The sequence below is a fragment of the Ictidomys tridecemlineatus genome, chromosome 5 (assembly GCF_052094955.1).
Source record: "Ictidomys tridecemlineatus isolate mIctTri1 chromosome 5, mIctTri1.hap1, whole genome shotgun sequence".
Classification (NCBI taxonomy): Eukaryota; Metazoa; Chordata; class Mammalia; order Rodentia; family Sciuridae; genus Ictidomys; species Ictidomys tridecemlineatus.
Window position 1 is genome coordinate 69,479,964 of NC_135481.1, and position 17,011 is coordinate 69,496,974.

The following is a 17,011-nucleotide window of genomic DNA, read 5'->3' on the forward strand; positions in this document are numbered from 1 at the left end:
CAATATATGAGTGTGCCTTTCCCCCCACATCCTCGCCAACACTTACTATTGTTTGTATTCTTGATAACTGCAATCCTGATTGGTGTGAAATGAAACTTTAGAGTAGTTTTGATTTTCATTTTTCTAGCTACTAGAGATGTTGAACATGTGTTCATACGTTTGTTGATTGATTGTATATCTTCTTCTGAGAAGTGTCTATTCAGCTCCTAAGCTCATTTATTGATTGGGTTATTTGTGGGTTTTTTTTTTGTTTTTTTTTTTTTTTGGTGTGAAGTTTTTTGAGTTCTTTATATATCCTGGAGATTAGTGCTCTATATGAAATTAACATATATTACATCAGAGAGATCAAGATTAATCAAAACTAAAAACCATATATACTCAAAATCTAACTACTCATCCATTTGTACTTAATGGAAAATCTAATTTATGAAAAAGGATGCTGGAGGAGCTGCTTTATTCCAATTTATCAAGGTTAGTCTAAAACAAAATAATCTTTAGGTTGAGGTGTCCTTTCACCTGCTGATCCAAGCATGAGAAGAAAATGATTTTACTTGTTTTATTTCCAAACTTGATTGGACACAAGTTTTACTTTCATAGTAACATCTAATTTTCTAAAAATGAGTATTTTTTTACTGTTATACATAGTCTCTTGGGTGGTTTTCAACATTGTTTTAACAAATGGAAGTTATAAACACATGGTTGAGGGGATATGTCAATTATCAAACACATTCTATCCTGAGACAATATGTTATATCCTGTCACCCACTAATTTATGTAACAGTTATGAGTACAGACTCAGCATAAACAGAGAAAATATTTGCAGATTTGAAACAAACTGTATAAAAAATTACAAAATAGAGTTGGAATTCACTTGAATTCCTAGGTCTTAAAAAATCAAAAGCTTTTTGAAAGACCGTTTTAGTCAGCTTTTTGCTGCTTTGACCAAAAGACCTCACGAGTACAATTTTAAGGAGGAAAAATTTATTTGGGGACTCATGTTTCAGAGATTCCAGTTCATAGACATCTGACTCCATTCCTTGAGGCCTGAGGTAAGACAGAACTTCAAGGTGGAAGTATGTGGCAGAGGAAAGCAACTGGGGATACGGCACCAGGAAGTAGAGTTTCACTCTCCAGAGGCAAATTATAAAGCCCAAAATGGCCGTCTCCTAATGATCCACCTCCTTTATCCCCTCCTACCTGCCTATAGTCACCACCCAGTTAATTCCTATCAGGGAATTCATGCTCTGACTAGGTTAACACTCTTATAACCCAATCATTTCACCTCTAACCCTTTTTGCACTGTCTCACACATGAGATTTTGGAGGTATCATATCAAACCATAATAAGGATTAACATTACCCTGAAAATAGATTTGTTTCATTGTCTATCTCCCATTACTATGTAAACATAATTAGGTCTTCCACATGGAAAAATTCATTAGGATATTTCTAAGGTAATGTGAGTAAAGTTCATCTTGCTCAGGAAAACCTATGAAAGCAAAACATTAAATGTAAAAGTAGGAAATGAAGAGTCGTGGTCAAAATTAAGAGGGTGGCTTTGAAATTGTCCAGTTTTGCATTCCTGCATCACCTCTTTATTAACAATTATGTGACCTGAGAATGTTAATCAGTTTCCTCAATTGAAAAACTAAAGATAACAATATTACCCCAATGAATTGTTAGAAGATTATATTAAAATAACAAGTAAACTCTGGAGCAAAATACTTGGTAATAATGAATCCTAAAAAAGTTGATAACTATTTTTTTACACTTCTTAGTAAATAAAAATACTTCAGTTGAGAATTTACATTATTCCAAACTGCAGTTCCATAAATTGTGTAAAATGAATCAAGTTTATCCTTAAAACATTAGCCTATCTGATGTCTGGTAGTGGAATAAGGCCCGAATGTGTTACATAGAAGTGATCACTTAGGCAACCTACTAGCTGGGGTTACAGTGAATTGAAAGGAGCCTGACAGTATTGTTTGCACAAAAATCATAAAAGAGAATAGTAAATAAACTCAATCTATTTAGGTATTTACATGATTGTTTAAAGAAATACAGCTGTCAAATTTGTTTCTAGAAATTTAATACAGAGCAATAGAACATGACTTAGAATGCTTTGACTTACGATTTTTCAACTTTGCAATGGTGCAAAAGAGAGATACATTCAGTAGAAACAAAACGTTGACTTTTACCATTTACTGGGCTTGCAATGTGCTATGTGATACTCTTTCATGATGATAGGATGCAGCAAGGAGCCAAGCCATGAGACCATGAGAATAAATAATAGCTGATCTTCTATAGTATTCTCCATTGCCAAATATAACATTAGGTAGGCTAGGTTATGTTAAATGTGTTTTTTACTTACAATATTTGAATTTACAAGAGTTTATTGGGATGCAACCACATCATAAGTAAAGGAGAACTGTATTAAAAGGTGGATGTACTGTTAATACATTTAATGTGTTTGTAAAATATATATTTAAGGAATAAAATATAATGTTTTGATATGCAAAGTAAACTTATTATTATAGTTTAGCAACTTAACATATTCATCATCTCACATAGTTACTATGTGTGCATGAGTACATCTATGTGTCTAGCAAATTTCCAGTATACAACACATTATTGATTATTGATTATTGTCCTCATATTATACATTGGATCTATTTATCACTGATGGAGACTTAGATTGTTGCCAAATCTCATTTATTATGAATAATGCTTCAATGAACATGGGCATGCAGGTGTCACCAGGTAGTGATTCTATTTCATTTTGTTATATACTCAGAAAAGAGATTTCTAGGTCATATTATCTATTTTAGCTTCTTTAGTAACCTCCATATTGTTTTTCCACAGTGGCTGTACCAATATACATTCCCACTAGTAGCACTGAAGAATTTCCTTTTCTCTAAATCCTTGCCAACATTTTTATAAATCCTTGCCAACATTATCTCTTGTGTTTTGGAGAGTAGCCATCCTAACAGGTGTGACATAATAGCTCCTGTAGTTTTGATTTGGATGTCCCTGGTGATTAGTGATGTTGACCACCTTTTCATAAACCTTTGTCTACTTTTATTTATTTTTTGGGGAAATGTTTATTCAATCTATGTTTTTTGCCACATTTTTGTTGGATTATTTGGGCTTATTTTCATTTTAGCTATTGAGTTATGTGAATTTCTTACATAATTTACATATGTATCCTTTTGTCTGATGTATGGATTACAAATGTCTTTGTCAAACCTTTCAATTTTGTTTATTGTTCCCTTTGCTAGACATAATATTTTTAGTTTCATGTATTCTTAGTATATCATATAGCTTGGTGATTTTTGTGAGACATCCAAAAAGTCCTTGCCAGAACTAATACCAAAGAATTTTTCTCCTATTTCCTCTTAGGACGTGGATTCAAGTCTTATGTCTTTGGATTTAATCACTTTTGAATTGTTTTAATAGATCATATAATTACTCAGTATCTTCTTTTTTTTTTTTTGCATACTGAAAATCCAGTTTGCTCAACTCTGTGAACTGAAGAGATTATCTTCTCTCCATTGTGTCTTCTTGGTGGCCTTGTAAAATATTAGCTGTGTATGCTTGAGTTCCTTATTCTGTTTCACTAGTTTATATCTATTTCTATGCCAATTGCATTCTAGCTTGATTGCTATTTCTTTGTAATCATACTTTTTCCATTATATTTCTTCAAAGAAACTCAGATGCCCTTTTTAATACAATCATCACTTCTATTTTGAGACTTCCTACAGGTGGGGGTATATTAGCCTGCTTATGACCTAAGTACAGTTATTCTGAGCCAGAGCCACCTGCATTCTATTCTACTCCATGACACATTTCCTTGTTTAAGTTTAGATAGGAAGCTTGCAAAAGTTCAAAATTGTTTTTTTCCATTTTTAAGTCTTAAAATGTTTTTCTATAATTATAGTATACTTACAATGAAACTTGAAGTTTCATTATTGAAAATATCCATAATCAGAGAATGCTTTGGATGATGAAATTGTAGTTATTGAAATTGTGTACATGTCCTATTCTTTACACAAAAGGAAACTGTTCTTTTCTAAACTAAATAAAGATAATTTATTGAAGATTCATCCTCATATGCCCTGTTTATTAAAAGCCTAAAACTCTCATGCCATGTATTTAAATAATGTTACAAATGTAGTCTGCATAATCATGATTATAATTTATCTTGAAATTTGTTACTCATTAACTACATATAACAGAAAAATATGTTACTATAACTTAAGACAAAAAGTATTCTGCAAATTAAATTAAAAAAAAGAAGTTTCCTCAAGCATTCCTAATGTTTTAATCAGCTTTTTTTAATGCTATGACCAAAAGACCTGACAAGAACAATTTTAGAGGAGAAAACATTTATTTTGGGACTCATAGTTTCAAAGGTCTCATTCCATAGACAGCCTGATATGAGTCTGATATGAGGCAGAACATTATGGCAGAAGTATGTGGTAGAGGAAAGTGGCTCGGGACATGATAATCAGAAAGCACAGACAGAGAGACTCCACTCACTAGGGATAAAAATATACATCTCAAAGTTACACCCCCAATAACCTACCTCCTCCAGCCATACCCTACCTTCCTTCAATTACCACTCAGTTAATCTCTATCAGAGTATTAATTCACAGATTGAAATAAGTCTCTCACAGCCCAATCAGTTCACCTCTAAACTGTCTTGCATTGCCTCACACTTGAGCTTTTGGGGGACACCTAATATCCAAACCATAATAACATCTAAGCTTAGTGTTCTTAAATATATTTCAAATGTTACAAAGGACATAAAATAGTCATGTGAAGAGACAGGAAGATGTAGGAATAACAAAATTCATTTGAACATTGTTCTATATTCTTCCCAAGATGTAATCTTTAACCTTATTCTCCTTATTTTTATTACTTTACTTCTGATAGAAATTTTTATATTTAGAAACAAAAATCTATACATTTTAATAGAATGGGTTAAAATATAAGAATATAAGAATTAAGTTTACTAATAACTCACTCATAACAGATCCTAGTTTATAGTAATCACTAAATAAATATTAACTATATGTAAATTATTGCCATACAGCTCTTCTAATATGCTTCAGACTGTCACATTTGGAATGTAACTTTAGGTCACCTAATAGTTTGTACTAAACACTATAGAATAAAATGCTAGGCTCATTTACAAGAATGCAAAGCCCATACGTAACATTTTTACTTAACTTTTAGTTATTACAGAAGCAAGACTTTTTTCACATGCTAAAGGGCCACCTTTTGTTCAAAGTTCTATTCTAATATTTTTCTTCATTTTCCTGGAACTGAATTTTTAACATTGTCACATATTCTACATATTTAGAGAGATTTATGTTATATTTTTCTTCTACTTTTTCTGTGTCTTTTCTTTCTTTTCTTTTTTTTTTTTTTATTCTTGTTACTGAGGATTGAACCCAAGGACGTACAACCACTGAGCCACATCCCCAACCCATTTTATTTTTTATTTAGAGACAAGGCTTCACTAGATTGCTTACTGCCTCAGCTAAGTTGCTGGGGCTGGCTTGAAACCTGTGATCCTCCTGCCTCAGCCTCTGGATGTACCACCACACCTGGCTCTTTCTATTATTTCCACTCCTATGCACACTGAGCAAGGATATCACTAGTTTGTCACAGATAACTGCTATGTGTGCATGATGCTTAAGTTATTTTTTTCTTTAAAATAATGTTTATTTGCAAGGCATTTCTTTTATCTACCAGAGTTATTTGCTAGATCTTCTGCCTGCATATCTAATTTACGTCATTCTTGATAATAGAAAATTATTGTAATTATTGATAAAAGAAATGTAAATAGGAAATACTACAGGGAATAATTTTCAAGATACTCAGCACTTGACCACAGTTTACTATGTAAGTTAAAATGTTTGATTGCAAGAGGCTGTTGGGAATTTGAAATGCTAACAAATATATATTTTTATTATTATTCTCTTGATCAACTGCTCCTTCATTATTTAAAATTACAACAGAGAAGGTTGTGGTTTATGGGCCAGGAATGTGGATTTATCTTCCACAGACAACTACCTGCACAAAACAAGAGGCAAATGAGTTTTGAATAGATTTTATAAAATTCAAGCAAAAAACCATAGCCTTCAAAGTACAGGCTTTAGCCAAATGGAGGTCAAGGTGGTGGAAGTAAGCAGAACATGAGTGAGGTAGAAAAAAAGGTTGAGCTCCGAAATTCCGTATGTCAGGAATAAAAATAGTGAATGAAATTCCTAGTGCAAACACAGAGTCCCCAGGCATGGTAAAGGGAAATATGTTAGTAAAAGGAAGAGAAGAGCAACAGAGTGAGTCTAAGAACTATTCTCTGAGAAAGGCATCAAGTTTCCTCTTGAGGGTGGAAGGGGTGGCTTGCTTTCCAACCTATAAGGTTAGGATGATTTAAAGATTAGCCTTGGAGCTTTGGCCTGTACCCGGGGGTTCTCAAGTAGCATAGTAGGGTAAACAGAGTCAGATTTTCAGGGAATGATACCTGGTCAGTTCTTTGCAACTCTGTGGTACTAGGGAAGCAGACAGGATCCACCAAATATCTGAAAAAGGGCAGAGATAATGCTGTTAGACCTAAAGGTCTTATGATTTGCCCAAGAAAGACATAGACTGAAATGACCTACTCACCAAGAGCCAGGCAGTGTCAACAACACAATAAACAAACATTAAGTGCTAGAATAGATCAAGGAAGACTAGATAAAGTTGGATAAGTCTGAGAGAATATCAATAGGAATCTCAAATCATAAACACCCTTTATGCCACCAGGTTGAGATGCATTGCAGCTGGGCATTGTGCTGCCCCTGCTTCTCTAGATACTTCTTTGTGCTCAGAGTGATTGAGGTTAAAACCTGAGTTTATCAGGTTGAAATCGCAAACATATAGTTTACATTGAATCAGTAAGAATTCATTTTCTGTCATCATAAATCAGATAAAATTTAATTTTAAAAATAAAAATATTTTTTCTTAGAAGAAGCAAACAGGTGGTTATGAAATCGGTACCTTCACTAATTGCTACTTAATATAGCTCTCTACTGCCCAGTAATTTTATGTTATATTCTTTCACTTTTGGAATCAGGAATTCTGGATATTTTACATTTCAATTTATAGATCTCAATAGCAAGAAAATTATGGTTTGAACTCTCTTCAAATAATGGATGTACCTAACTAGCTGTTTAGACTTATAAAAGGGTTAATATTACTTGTCAGTTGTATTACCTTAGCTGCATTTTTTTATACTGGAGCATACTACACTTTGGAATTTTGTTTAAATGTAGATCCTAATTTTTTTATTGCAATCTAATATACAATGCAAGCTGACAACTGTTTGCACTTGGCAGTGACCTATCACATCTATGACAATGGAAGTACAACAAAAAGCAAGGCATATTGCCCTCATATGTTTGAGGGGGATAGCATCTAATTTTCTTTCAGTAAACATCAAGGCAATCTTTTGAGGGACTAGTCATAAATCAGTCTGTCAAAACCTAAGGCTGACTTTCAAGGAATGCTACTTAACTATAATTTAGGTATGATAATGCAAGCTTCCAAAGATATAACAGATCAAAACTAATAAACAGTTGTATATCTTAAAAAGACACTGCCTTCTCTAAAGGTATAAAAATCTTGAGCAAAATATGATAAGCAAAATATTTCCATAATTGCATTAAAGTAACTCTTCAGAAGAATTTAAATGGACTATGAAGAAGATAATACTTCTTTTGGTAATGAAAGAAGAAAGATATATAATTAGATGGATAAATGTGTTTTAATTCATTTAAAATAGAAATAAAGTCCATTAATGATATGTAATTTATTATTTCCTTTCCCCCAAAGGGAGTTATTAACACAATACTCCATCTTAAATCTATGTCATCTATCTTTTATTGGTGACTATACAGGAATTTTATTATAACTCATAAACATATCTTTAAGAGTTTATATTCTGTGGGATAGTCATAAGAATACAGGATTTAGGGTCTATAATACCTGAATATCTAATATCCTCCCTTAATTTTCTCTAGTCATGTGGCTGGTAAAGAAGAATAGCATTTTCTTGTAAAAAGGGAATATCAATATTTCTCTTATAGAGTTATATTAAAATAAGGAGAATAATTATGGGTATATATGTCTTGTATTCACTTGGTTTTTTCCCTTTTCTCTTTGAGGTTCTCACAAATGCAGTACTTTTCAGTGTACATTGTGATGGTGCTGAAAAGAGCCACAGTCCAAAAGAAAAGATGGCAACTGTTTTCCCTTTGACATTTCAAAGTCTCTGGTCAAAACTTTTTGCTTAATTTGCTTTAACAAGCTATTTTTTTTTTTTTGTAAAATTAAGGGAAAATTCGGTATGATTTTTCCTCCTGAGATTTTTTCAGCAATATCCTTTTTTTATCCTCTGTGATAAAAATAATACATTACAGCTTTTAATAAAAAGCCTCCTAGGTTGTAATTTGGGGGCTTTAAGTTTACCCCCTAATTATATGAAAGGAACAAATATCTTGTGAGAAATTTAAAAGTGGAACGTTAATTGATATAAAAATATTTTAATATTTGCTTTCCTATCACCATGCTTACAGGTATGATCTGGGACTGTCATGTGTAGTTAGGTTTAGATCCACATTTTTTGAGGATGTTACAGTTTTACATTATTGAAGTAGAATGATTTTGCATTTTCTTTTGTGTATGTGCAAACATTGCATTTAGTTTTCCATTTTTCCATTTTGCACAGCTCACTGATATACAATATGAAGTATTTAATTGCTTATTTCTCCAACTACTGAAGTATATACTTTCATTACAGCTTTAAATTAAAGACTTGAAATCAAACATTCCTTTTTTATGCACATATGAAGTTATGTACTTTGGAGTTTGTAATAAGTAACAACATCAATGTATCTACCAACTAAAACTACTTGAGTAGAACATTTCATTATAACAACAGAATACCTACAGTCTCTCCCTTAGGATGTAATACAAATATTGAGTGGTATTAAACCTATATTAACACAGAAAAATATACCTTGATTAAACTTGCATATCTTTAGATACTAGTAAAAAGTCAAATTATTCTTTATATGTATTTATGTTTAAACTGCTTTTCTCCATCTTTTGAAATATCAGCACATTGGCTTTAGCTCATATATAAAAATTTTTTAAAAATCTATAAATAGTGAAATAATTATTTACATTATTTTATAGAATTTTTAGCTTCCAGAACAGACAGAAACTTTGCAGTGTCTACTATTAATTATGCACAATTATCTACGAAAGATAAGTACTTTCTTTGGAATTAGGTTTATATCCTTCTCCAGTATGTCTTTTATATTCTTTGCCTGAATTTGCCAGTAAATTCAGTGACTATATGCAGTTATCACTGAAATAACTTAGCAATCTGGCTACACTCCTGGGAGACTGGTTACATATATACACTGTATTCTAGAATTTAATCCAAACACATCATGATAAAGTTAATGACCAGATACTATAAGTATAAAAATTAATAAGAAGTTGTATATGGCTAGTTACCTATGTGGGAAAAGAACTATTGTAAGTGTATTGTAACTAAATATATAATAGCTATGGTAAAAACAACTAAGGGAGCAGTAAATTGGGGGTATTTTGCAAAGGAAACTGATATCCCAGAAAAAGTCATTTGGGGAATAACAGGTTTTAGAGCTGTACTCTGCAGCTGTATAGCCTTACAGATATTTAGGGTTACTTTACCTTCCCTCTGCTTTAGTTTTCTTATTTGTAAAATAAAGCTACTGTACATTCCTACCTACTGCTATTAGTGGTGGATTGTTAAGTATGAAACAATTAACATAATAGCTGGCACAGAATAAGGACTAAGGTATATATAGTTTATCTTTATTATTAATTACCTAATCTGAACATACAATTGATCAATGTAGAAATGTTAGAAGCCGCTACTAGTAGTAATGAGATGATCTTGCAAGACTAAGCTGTGCTTCACAATATGTAGCTTAAGCATCATTGAAATACAATTCCATTGGTCGACACTTGGCATTTTGGTTAGTAACAGGTCACCCAGTAACTCTTATGCATGTCCAAACGTAAGAAACATCAGTAAAGAAAAAAAAATCAGAAACACCAAACAAAAGATTTTTCTAGGAAAATTCAGAATTGCTCATCTATAACTCTTATTTCTCAATTCTGTTTTAAAAAGAGTAACATTTCAGGCACATATAAAATAATATAATCTCATTTTATTGCATATGGATTTCCAATTTTACCAGCACCATTTGTTGAAGAAGCTATCTTTTCTCCAATGTACATTTTTGGCACCTTTGTCAAATATAAGATAACTGTAACTATGTGGATTAGTCTCTGTGTCCTCTATTCTGTAACATTGGTCTATAAGTCTATCTTGATGCCAATACCATGCTATTTTTGTTACTATTGCCCTGTGGTATAGTTTAAGGTCTGGTATAGTAATGCCACCTGCTTCACTCTTCTTGCTAAGGATTGCTTTAGCTATTCTGGGTCTCTTAATTTTCCAGATGAATTCCATGACTGCTTTTTCTATTTCTGTGAGAAATGTCATTAGGATTTTGATTGGAATTGTATTAAATCTGTACAGTGCTTTTGGTAGTATAGTCATTTTGACAATATTAATTCTGCCTATCCAAGAACAAGATAGATCTTTCCATCTTCTAAGGTCTTCTTTAATTTCCTTCTTTAGCATTCTGTAGTTTTCATTGCAGAGGTCTTTCACCTCTTTTGTTGATTTCCAAGTATTTTATTTTATATTTTTTGATGCTATTGTAAATGGAGTAGTTTTTTTCTTGTTTCCCTTTCAGAGGATTTATCACTGATGTACATAAAGATTCCTATAGTGCAAGAATTAATATCAAGAATCAATAAATGGGATGGATCTAAAAAGCTTCTTCCCAGCAAAAGAAACAACCAATGAGGAGAATAAAAAGCCTACTAATTGGGAATAATTCTTACCACATGCACATGAGATAGGGCACTAATCTCTATATAAGAATTCAAAAATTTTAACACCAAAAAAACAAATACCCCAATCAATAAATGGGCCAAGGAGCTGAACAGACACTTCTCAGAAGAAGATATATAATCAATCAACAAATATATGAAAAAATGTTCAATATCTCTAGCAATTAGGGAAATGGAAATCAAAACTACTCTAAGATTTTATCTCACTCCAGTCAGAATGGCAGATATCAAGATTACAAACAGTAATAAGTGTTGAGAAGGATGTAGGGGAAAAGAAATACTCATGCATTTCCAGTGGGACTGCAAATTGGTGTAGCCAATATGGAAAGAAGTATGGAGAATACTTGGAAAACTGGGAATGGAACCACCATTTAACCCAGCTATCCCTCTCCTCATTCTATACCTAAAGGACTTAAAAACAGCATACTACAGGAACACAGCCACATTAATGTTTATATCAGCACAATTCACAATGGCTAAGCTGTGGAACCAACCTAGATGTCCTTCAGTATATGAATGGATAAAGAAAACATGGTGTATACACAATGGAATCTTACTCAGTATTAAAAGAGAATAAAATCATGGCATTTGCAGGTAAATGGGTGGAGCTGGAGACTATAATGCTAGGTGAAATTAGCCAGTCCTACAAAACCAAGTGCCAAATGTTTTCTCTGATTCACCCATGCTGATTCATAATATGCTGCAGGGGGTAGGGAGGATGGGAGGATTAAGTGAACTCTAGATAAGGCAAAGGAGAAAAGGGGAGGAAGTGGAAGGGAGGGAGAATAGGGGTAGGGAAGAGAGTGAAATGCGATGGTCATTATTACCCTAAGTACGTGTATGAAGACATGAAGGATGTGACTCTACTTTGTGTACAACCAGAGATATGAAAAATTTTATTTTCTATATATTTTATGAATTGTAATGCATTCTGTTGTCATATATAACAAATTAAAATTTAAAAGCAATTAAATAAAATAATATAATCATGATTTGTATATCTATCATTAACCTAAAAGAAAAATCACCAAACTCTATTTCCATCTCACAATTGCCCCTTCTCTTGACACTCCCCTAACCATGTAGCCAGTGTCATTTTTTCCTTTAAAATTTTAATGTCTTTATTAATACATTATAGTTATACATAATATTTAGATTCATCCTAATGTAATCATACAGTCATGGATTACAGTTTGTTCCACTTCAGTCTCCAGTACTTCCTCTTCCTGTTCCCCTTTTTCTCTTCCTGTTTCCCTTTGGTTATTTTATTGGTCTTCCTACTATTCTTTATACTTTTACTTAATTAGGGATTTATAGATATACATAAAGGTGAAAGTGACCATTCCTTGTGGCATATTAATTTTGTACATAGTATAATTTGGTATCAGTCTTCACCATGCCTCTGCATTTCTTTTTACTTGAGTACTTATCTATGTGTCCCTTTTCAAAATATGTGATTTAAAATTAAATTTTATCTTATGTTTGCTTCAAAATAAATGTAATCTCAACATTACTTTTCCAAAATCCAACCATGTCAATATGTGCAGCTTATGTTCCTTTTCTATGCTTTATTTTGCAGCCCATCTCATAAGCTGTGTATAATTTGATCTTTCTACCTGGTTGATGGATGTTTAGATCATTTTTTTGTCTTTTGTGTTATGAATATCCCTAATTGTAAATTTAAGAGTTTATATAACACCGTTGTTTTTATTGATAAATCGCTCTGAAAACTTATAGCAGTTTACATATTCATCAAGTATACTTTTGGAAGACAGTTTTTTCTCATAGTTTCTGTATATCTTGTACAGAGGCTCTATTTGCCCTTTCATGGCAGCCTATCTTTTCAAGGTCATTTGCACAGAAAGAATCCTCCAAAAATCTAAATGAAAGTGGGAATCTAAAGGAATAAATGAATTTCCTACTGAAAAATCTGTAGTAGAGGACCCTGAGTGACTTTGCTGTGCCATGAATCTTTTTCCTTGAGGGAATTGTCTCCAGTCTTCTGTGTATACTCACTATTCTATTGTAGGCTCTTTAGCTTGTAAGTGGGATAAAAACTCACTCATTTCCCATCCTTTACACACTGGCCTGACAGTCATAAAAAGTCTCATTAATTTACATATATCTATACCAAACTTGAATATTGTTGCTTTTAAATTTTTTTTTTGTTTATCTGATGATGGAAACTAGTGTTGTTTAAATTTCTGTTTCCTTGGGGCATTATGAGAGTTGAGACTTTTCCCTAATTAGTTATTGGAGTTTCCTCATCTATGAAATACCTGTTCTTCTTTGGCTTCTTTTGCTACTGAACTCTTTGTCTTATTCAGTTATAGGAGTTTTTAATATATTAATTTTATATGTTACAAATATCTTCTTCAGTGTTCTGGCTTGTATTTTTCCTGTTTAATGGAGAATACTGATGAAAACAAATGTTTAAATTAAAATTTTAAATTTAACATTAATTTCATGTTTGACCAAATTTTTAGCTTTTCTTTATGATCCACACTTTTCTGTTCAAGAAAACAATCTATTACTTGAGGTGATAATGATATTCTCTTTGGTTTTTCCCAAGTGATTTATCCATTTTAATTTTTTTTTCTTAAAATAAAAAAATTGCTGGGCATGGTGGTGCAAGCCTGTAATCTCAGCTACTCAGGAAGCAGAGAGGATCATAAGTTTTGGCAATTTACTGAGATCCTGTCTCAAAATAAAATTAAGATGTGTGAAGATATAGCTCTGTGGTAGATCACTTGCCTAGCATGCATGAAACACTGGGTTCAATCCCTAGTACTGCAAAACAGTTTTTAAGTTTTTTATGATACATAAAACACTAAAAATGTACAAATTAAAGAGGTACCTACCAGGTTATGTTTTAATATAGGTATGTGTTGCACAATATTTAAATTAAACATATTTACCTCTGTTTTGCCTTTTAAAATTATGTATTTGATCTTCCTGAGACTGAGTTCTTTGCATAAAATGTGAGAATAACTTACATATTTGAGATTTTTATTTCCAGATAGAGAACAGTATAGATTATATAAGTAGGAATACCTCACCTTCAGAAAACAAATATATAGATATATGAATACATACTTACATACACACATACATACATACAGCATGTATGTGTTTGCCTGTGTGTCAATGTGTGTACATATAAAGTTTTACATGTTTATGTGTGCATAGAGAAAGACACACACACACACACGCACACATACACACATACACACACACACACACTTACAGAGAGAGAGAGAGAAAGAGAGAGAGAGAGAGAGAGAGAGACAGACAGAGAGAGAGAAATTACCAGGAAAAAATCTAAAGGAAAGTGGAAATCTAAAGGAATAAACAAATTTTCTACTGAAAATGCTTTTGCCCTCAGCTGTCCACCAACTCACTCAAACTTGAACTTTGATTCACAATGGTTTGCAGTTTTGAGGCAGACAAGAATGAAAACCCAAGGCCCACTGAAAGCAAGGCATCATTTTCTCCACTTTAATCTGTGATACCAAAGGGTTTCACAATCAAAGTAAAAGTGAACCACACTGTTGATGCCCTCGGGAATGTGTCAGAAGAAAGGAACACCTCTAAAGCAAATGTCTTTGTCGTAATCTCAAAGAACCATCCGTGATAGAATGTTAAGCCACATGATCAGCACATAGCCCAAAAAACCCCAAGTAAATACAAAGAACAAAACATCAAGAAGAACATCATCATATATTTAAAATATGAAAAGTAGCATAAAACATATTATAAAACAAATATATTTAATATATATCTAAATACAGAGAGTATTATACATGCACACGCAATGGGGACAATTCTTGCCTACTTGTAAAGTTAATCAGCTTGGATGCATCATGCATGGCATCTAATAAATTTACATTTCCAATCTTACATGGATAAATTTGGTTTATATGTATGTAATTGTTTTTATTATACTGCCTTTAATGTTTTTTATTTAAATGAAATTAGTTAAGGAATTATTAATATATTTTTTTAAATCTCTGGAAGGTTTGTATAAGATCAGAATGACTTGTTTCCTGAACAGTTTATATAAAGAGTCCTGTAAAATTTCCTGAGTTCTGAGATTCTATTTTTTTAGTGTGGAAGGTACAGTGACACCCATTCTTCTTATTATTGTACTTGGATTGAACCCATGGGTGCTTAATCACCGAGCAACATCCTCCTCTTCAGCCCTTTTTTGTATGCTATTTAGAGAAGGGTTTGGCTGAGTTGCTTAGGGTCTCACTGCATTGTTGAGGCTGGCTTGGAACTCACAATTCTCATGTCTCAACCTCCCAAGCCACTGGGATTACAGGTGTATGCCACTGCACCTGGCTCCTATTATTCTTTTCACATGTTGGTGGGTTTTCATCTTCATTACTCCACTGGCATCATTTATTTCAAGGGTACCAATGTGTCTATCTTGCAGATCCAGTGGTAAATTCCTAACTTTCATCTTATGTAATGAAACTCCCAGCATCCTTCTTATAAAGGTGTCCTGGACACAAAATTCCTCACACCAATGTTCCCCCATCACTCTTGATCTCATTGTCATTTTTCATATTTTCTTCATTGCTTATATGACTCTGAAATCATTGTAGGCTATATAAGTTTTTCAATATTTATTCACTCTTTTTAATAGACTGGAAGATGTCAAGGAATTGGTTTTGTTTGTTTTATGTTCCTAATTTCTACAATACATCTTAGCAACTGTTATGTATGGAATACATATTTTGTTGATATAATAAAGAAGTTGCAGGTATTCAAGAGTCTAATATGCTATGAATAAGTTAAATAAGAAGTAGATTTAACATTCCTCCAAACTTTCGGATCAAGGATTTTTTTTTTAACTCTCCAATTTTACTTACTATTGGATAGCTTAAGGACTTAAGTCCTTTAAATCTATTTAATTTACCTTTCATAATTTGGCAGGTTTTCTGCTCATTATAGAAAAGCTAGACATTAATAAAATATGTTTATCTAACATAATTTGCTATTTAATAAATTTCCAGACTGTTTTTCCATTTACCTAAAATACGATAAGTACCTCTAAAGAAAAATACTGGAAAAATTATTATATAATTGCTTTTATTTCAGGCTGGACAGCAGCGTTGGTGGGAACAGGAGATTAAAATAAATGGGAATATTCAAAAGGGAGAGTTAATTACATATAACTTGACTGAATTAATTAAACCAGAGGCTTATGAAGTCCGACTGACTCCTCTCACCAAATTTGGTGAAGGAGATTCGACAATTCGAGTGATCAAATATAGTGGTAAGTGGCCTCTTATTTAAACATATTTATTTATATATAAACTGCCTGTAATGTTAGTTTGATACTATCCACCAAATTTAGAAACAAAGTAAAACTTAACATATTGATTTTTCTGAATTATCTGCCAGGTGAACAAAACAAGCAAAACCCAAACAACTTAAAGACCTTAATACCATAAATTTTAGTATTTGTTTATCAATGTTGAAATATATTATAATACTTTAGTTAACACTGAACCTATGTGATGATGTCAATAATCTCTTTGTTTTACGATGCAATGTATCTGCATGCTATCTTTTCAAATTTTTGATGACCTTAAAACTTATACTATTAAGAAGTTAGGAAATAGATCAAAATTGTTTGTGTGTTTTTAATAATATTAATACACTTCATTTTTAGAGCAGTTTTAGGTTTACACAAAATCAAGTAGGAAGTAGAGCACTCCCTCCAGACCCAATTTCCTCTATTGACATCTCACATCATTGTTATATTTTGTTGCAATTGATTAATGAATACTGATATTATTAAAGTCAATATTTACCTAAGAATTTATTATGTATGTTGTATAGTTATATATGTATTTCAGGAGTGCTTAGTATCATTTCAGTATCATCCTGAGCAGTTTCAGTGCCCTAAAATCCCCTGTGTTCTACCTACCTGTCTCTCCCACTCCTACAACACTGGCCAATACTGATCTCTT

General features: G+C 32.3%; 1 protein-coding gene across 5 annotated transcripts in view; it reads left to right on the forward strand.

Moving 5' to 3' along the window:
- The window catches only part of Mdga2 (MAM domain containing glycosylphosphatidylinositol anchor 2), a 760,082-nt gene that overhangs the window by 699,331 nt on the left and 43,740 nt on the right, over positions 1-17,011 (forward strand). For all 5 annotated transcript variants that reach the window (XM_005331744.3, XM_021730684.3, XM_078050175.1 and 2 more), the window contains one exon: positions 16,134-16,311. In XM_005331744.3, the coding sequence (XP_005331801.2) occupies positions 16,134-16,311 (178 nt within the window). The remainder of the gene's footprint in view (positions 1-16,133; positions 16,312-17,011) is intronic.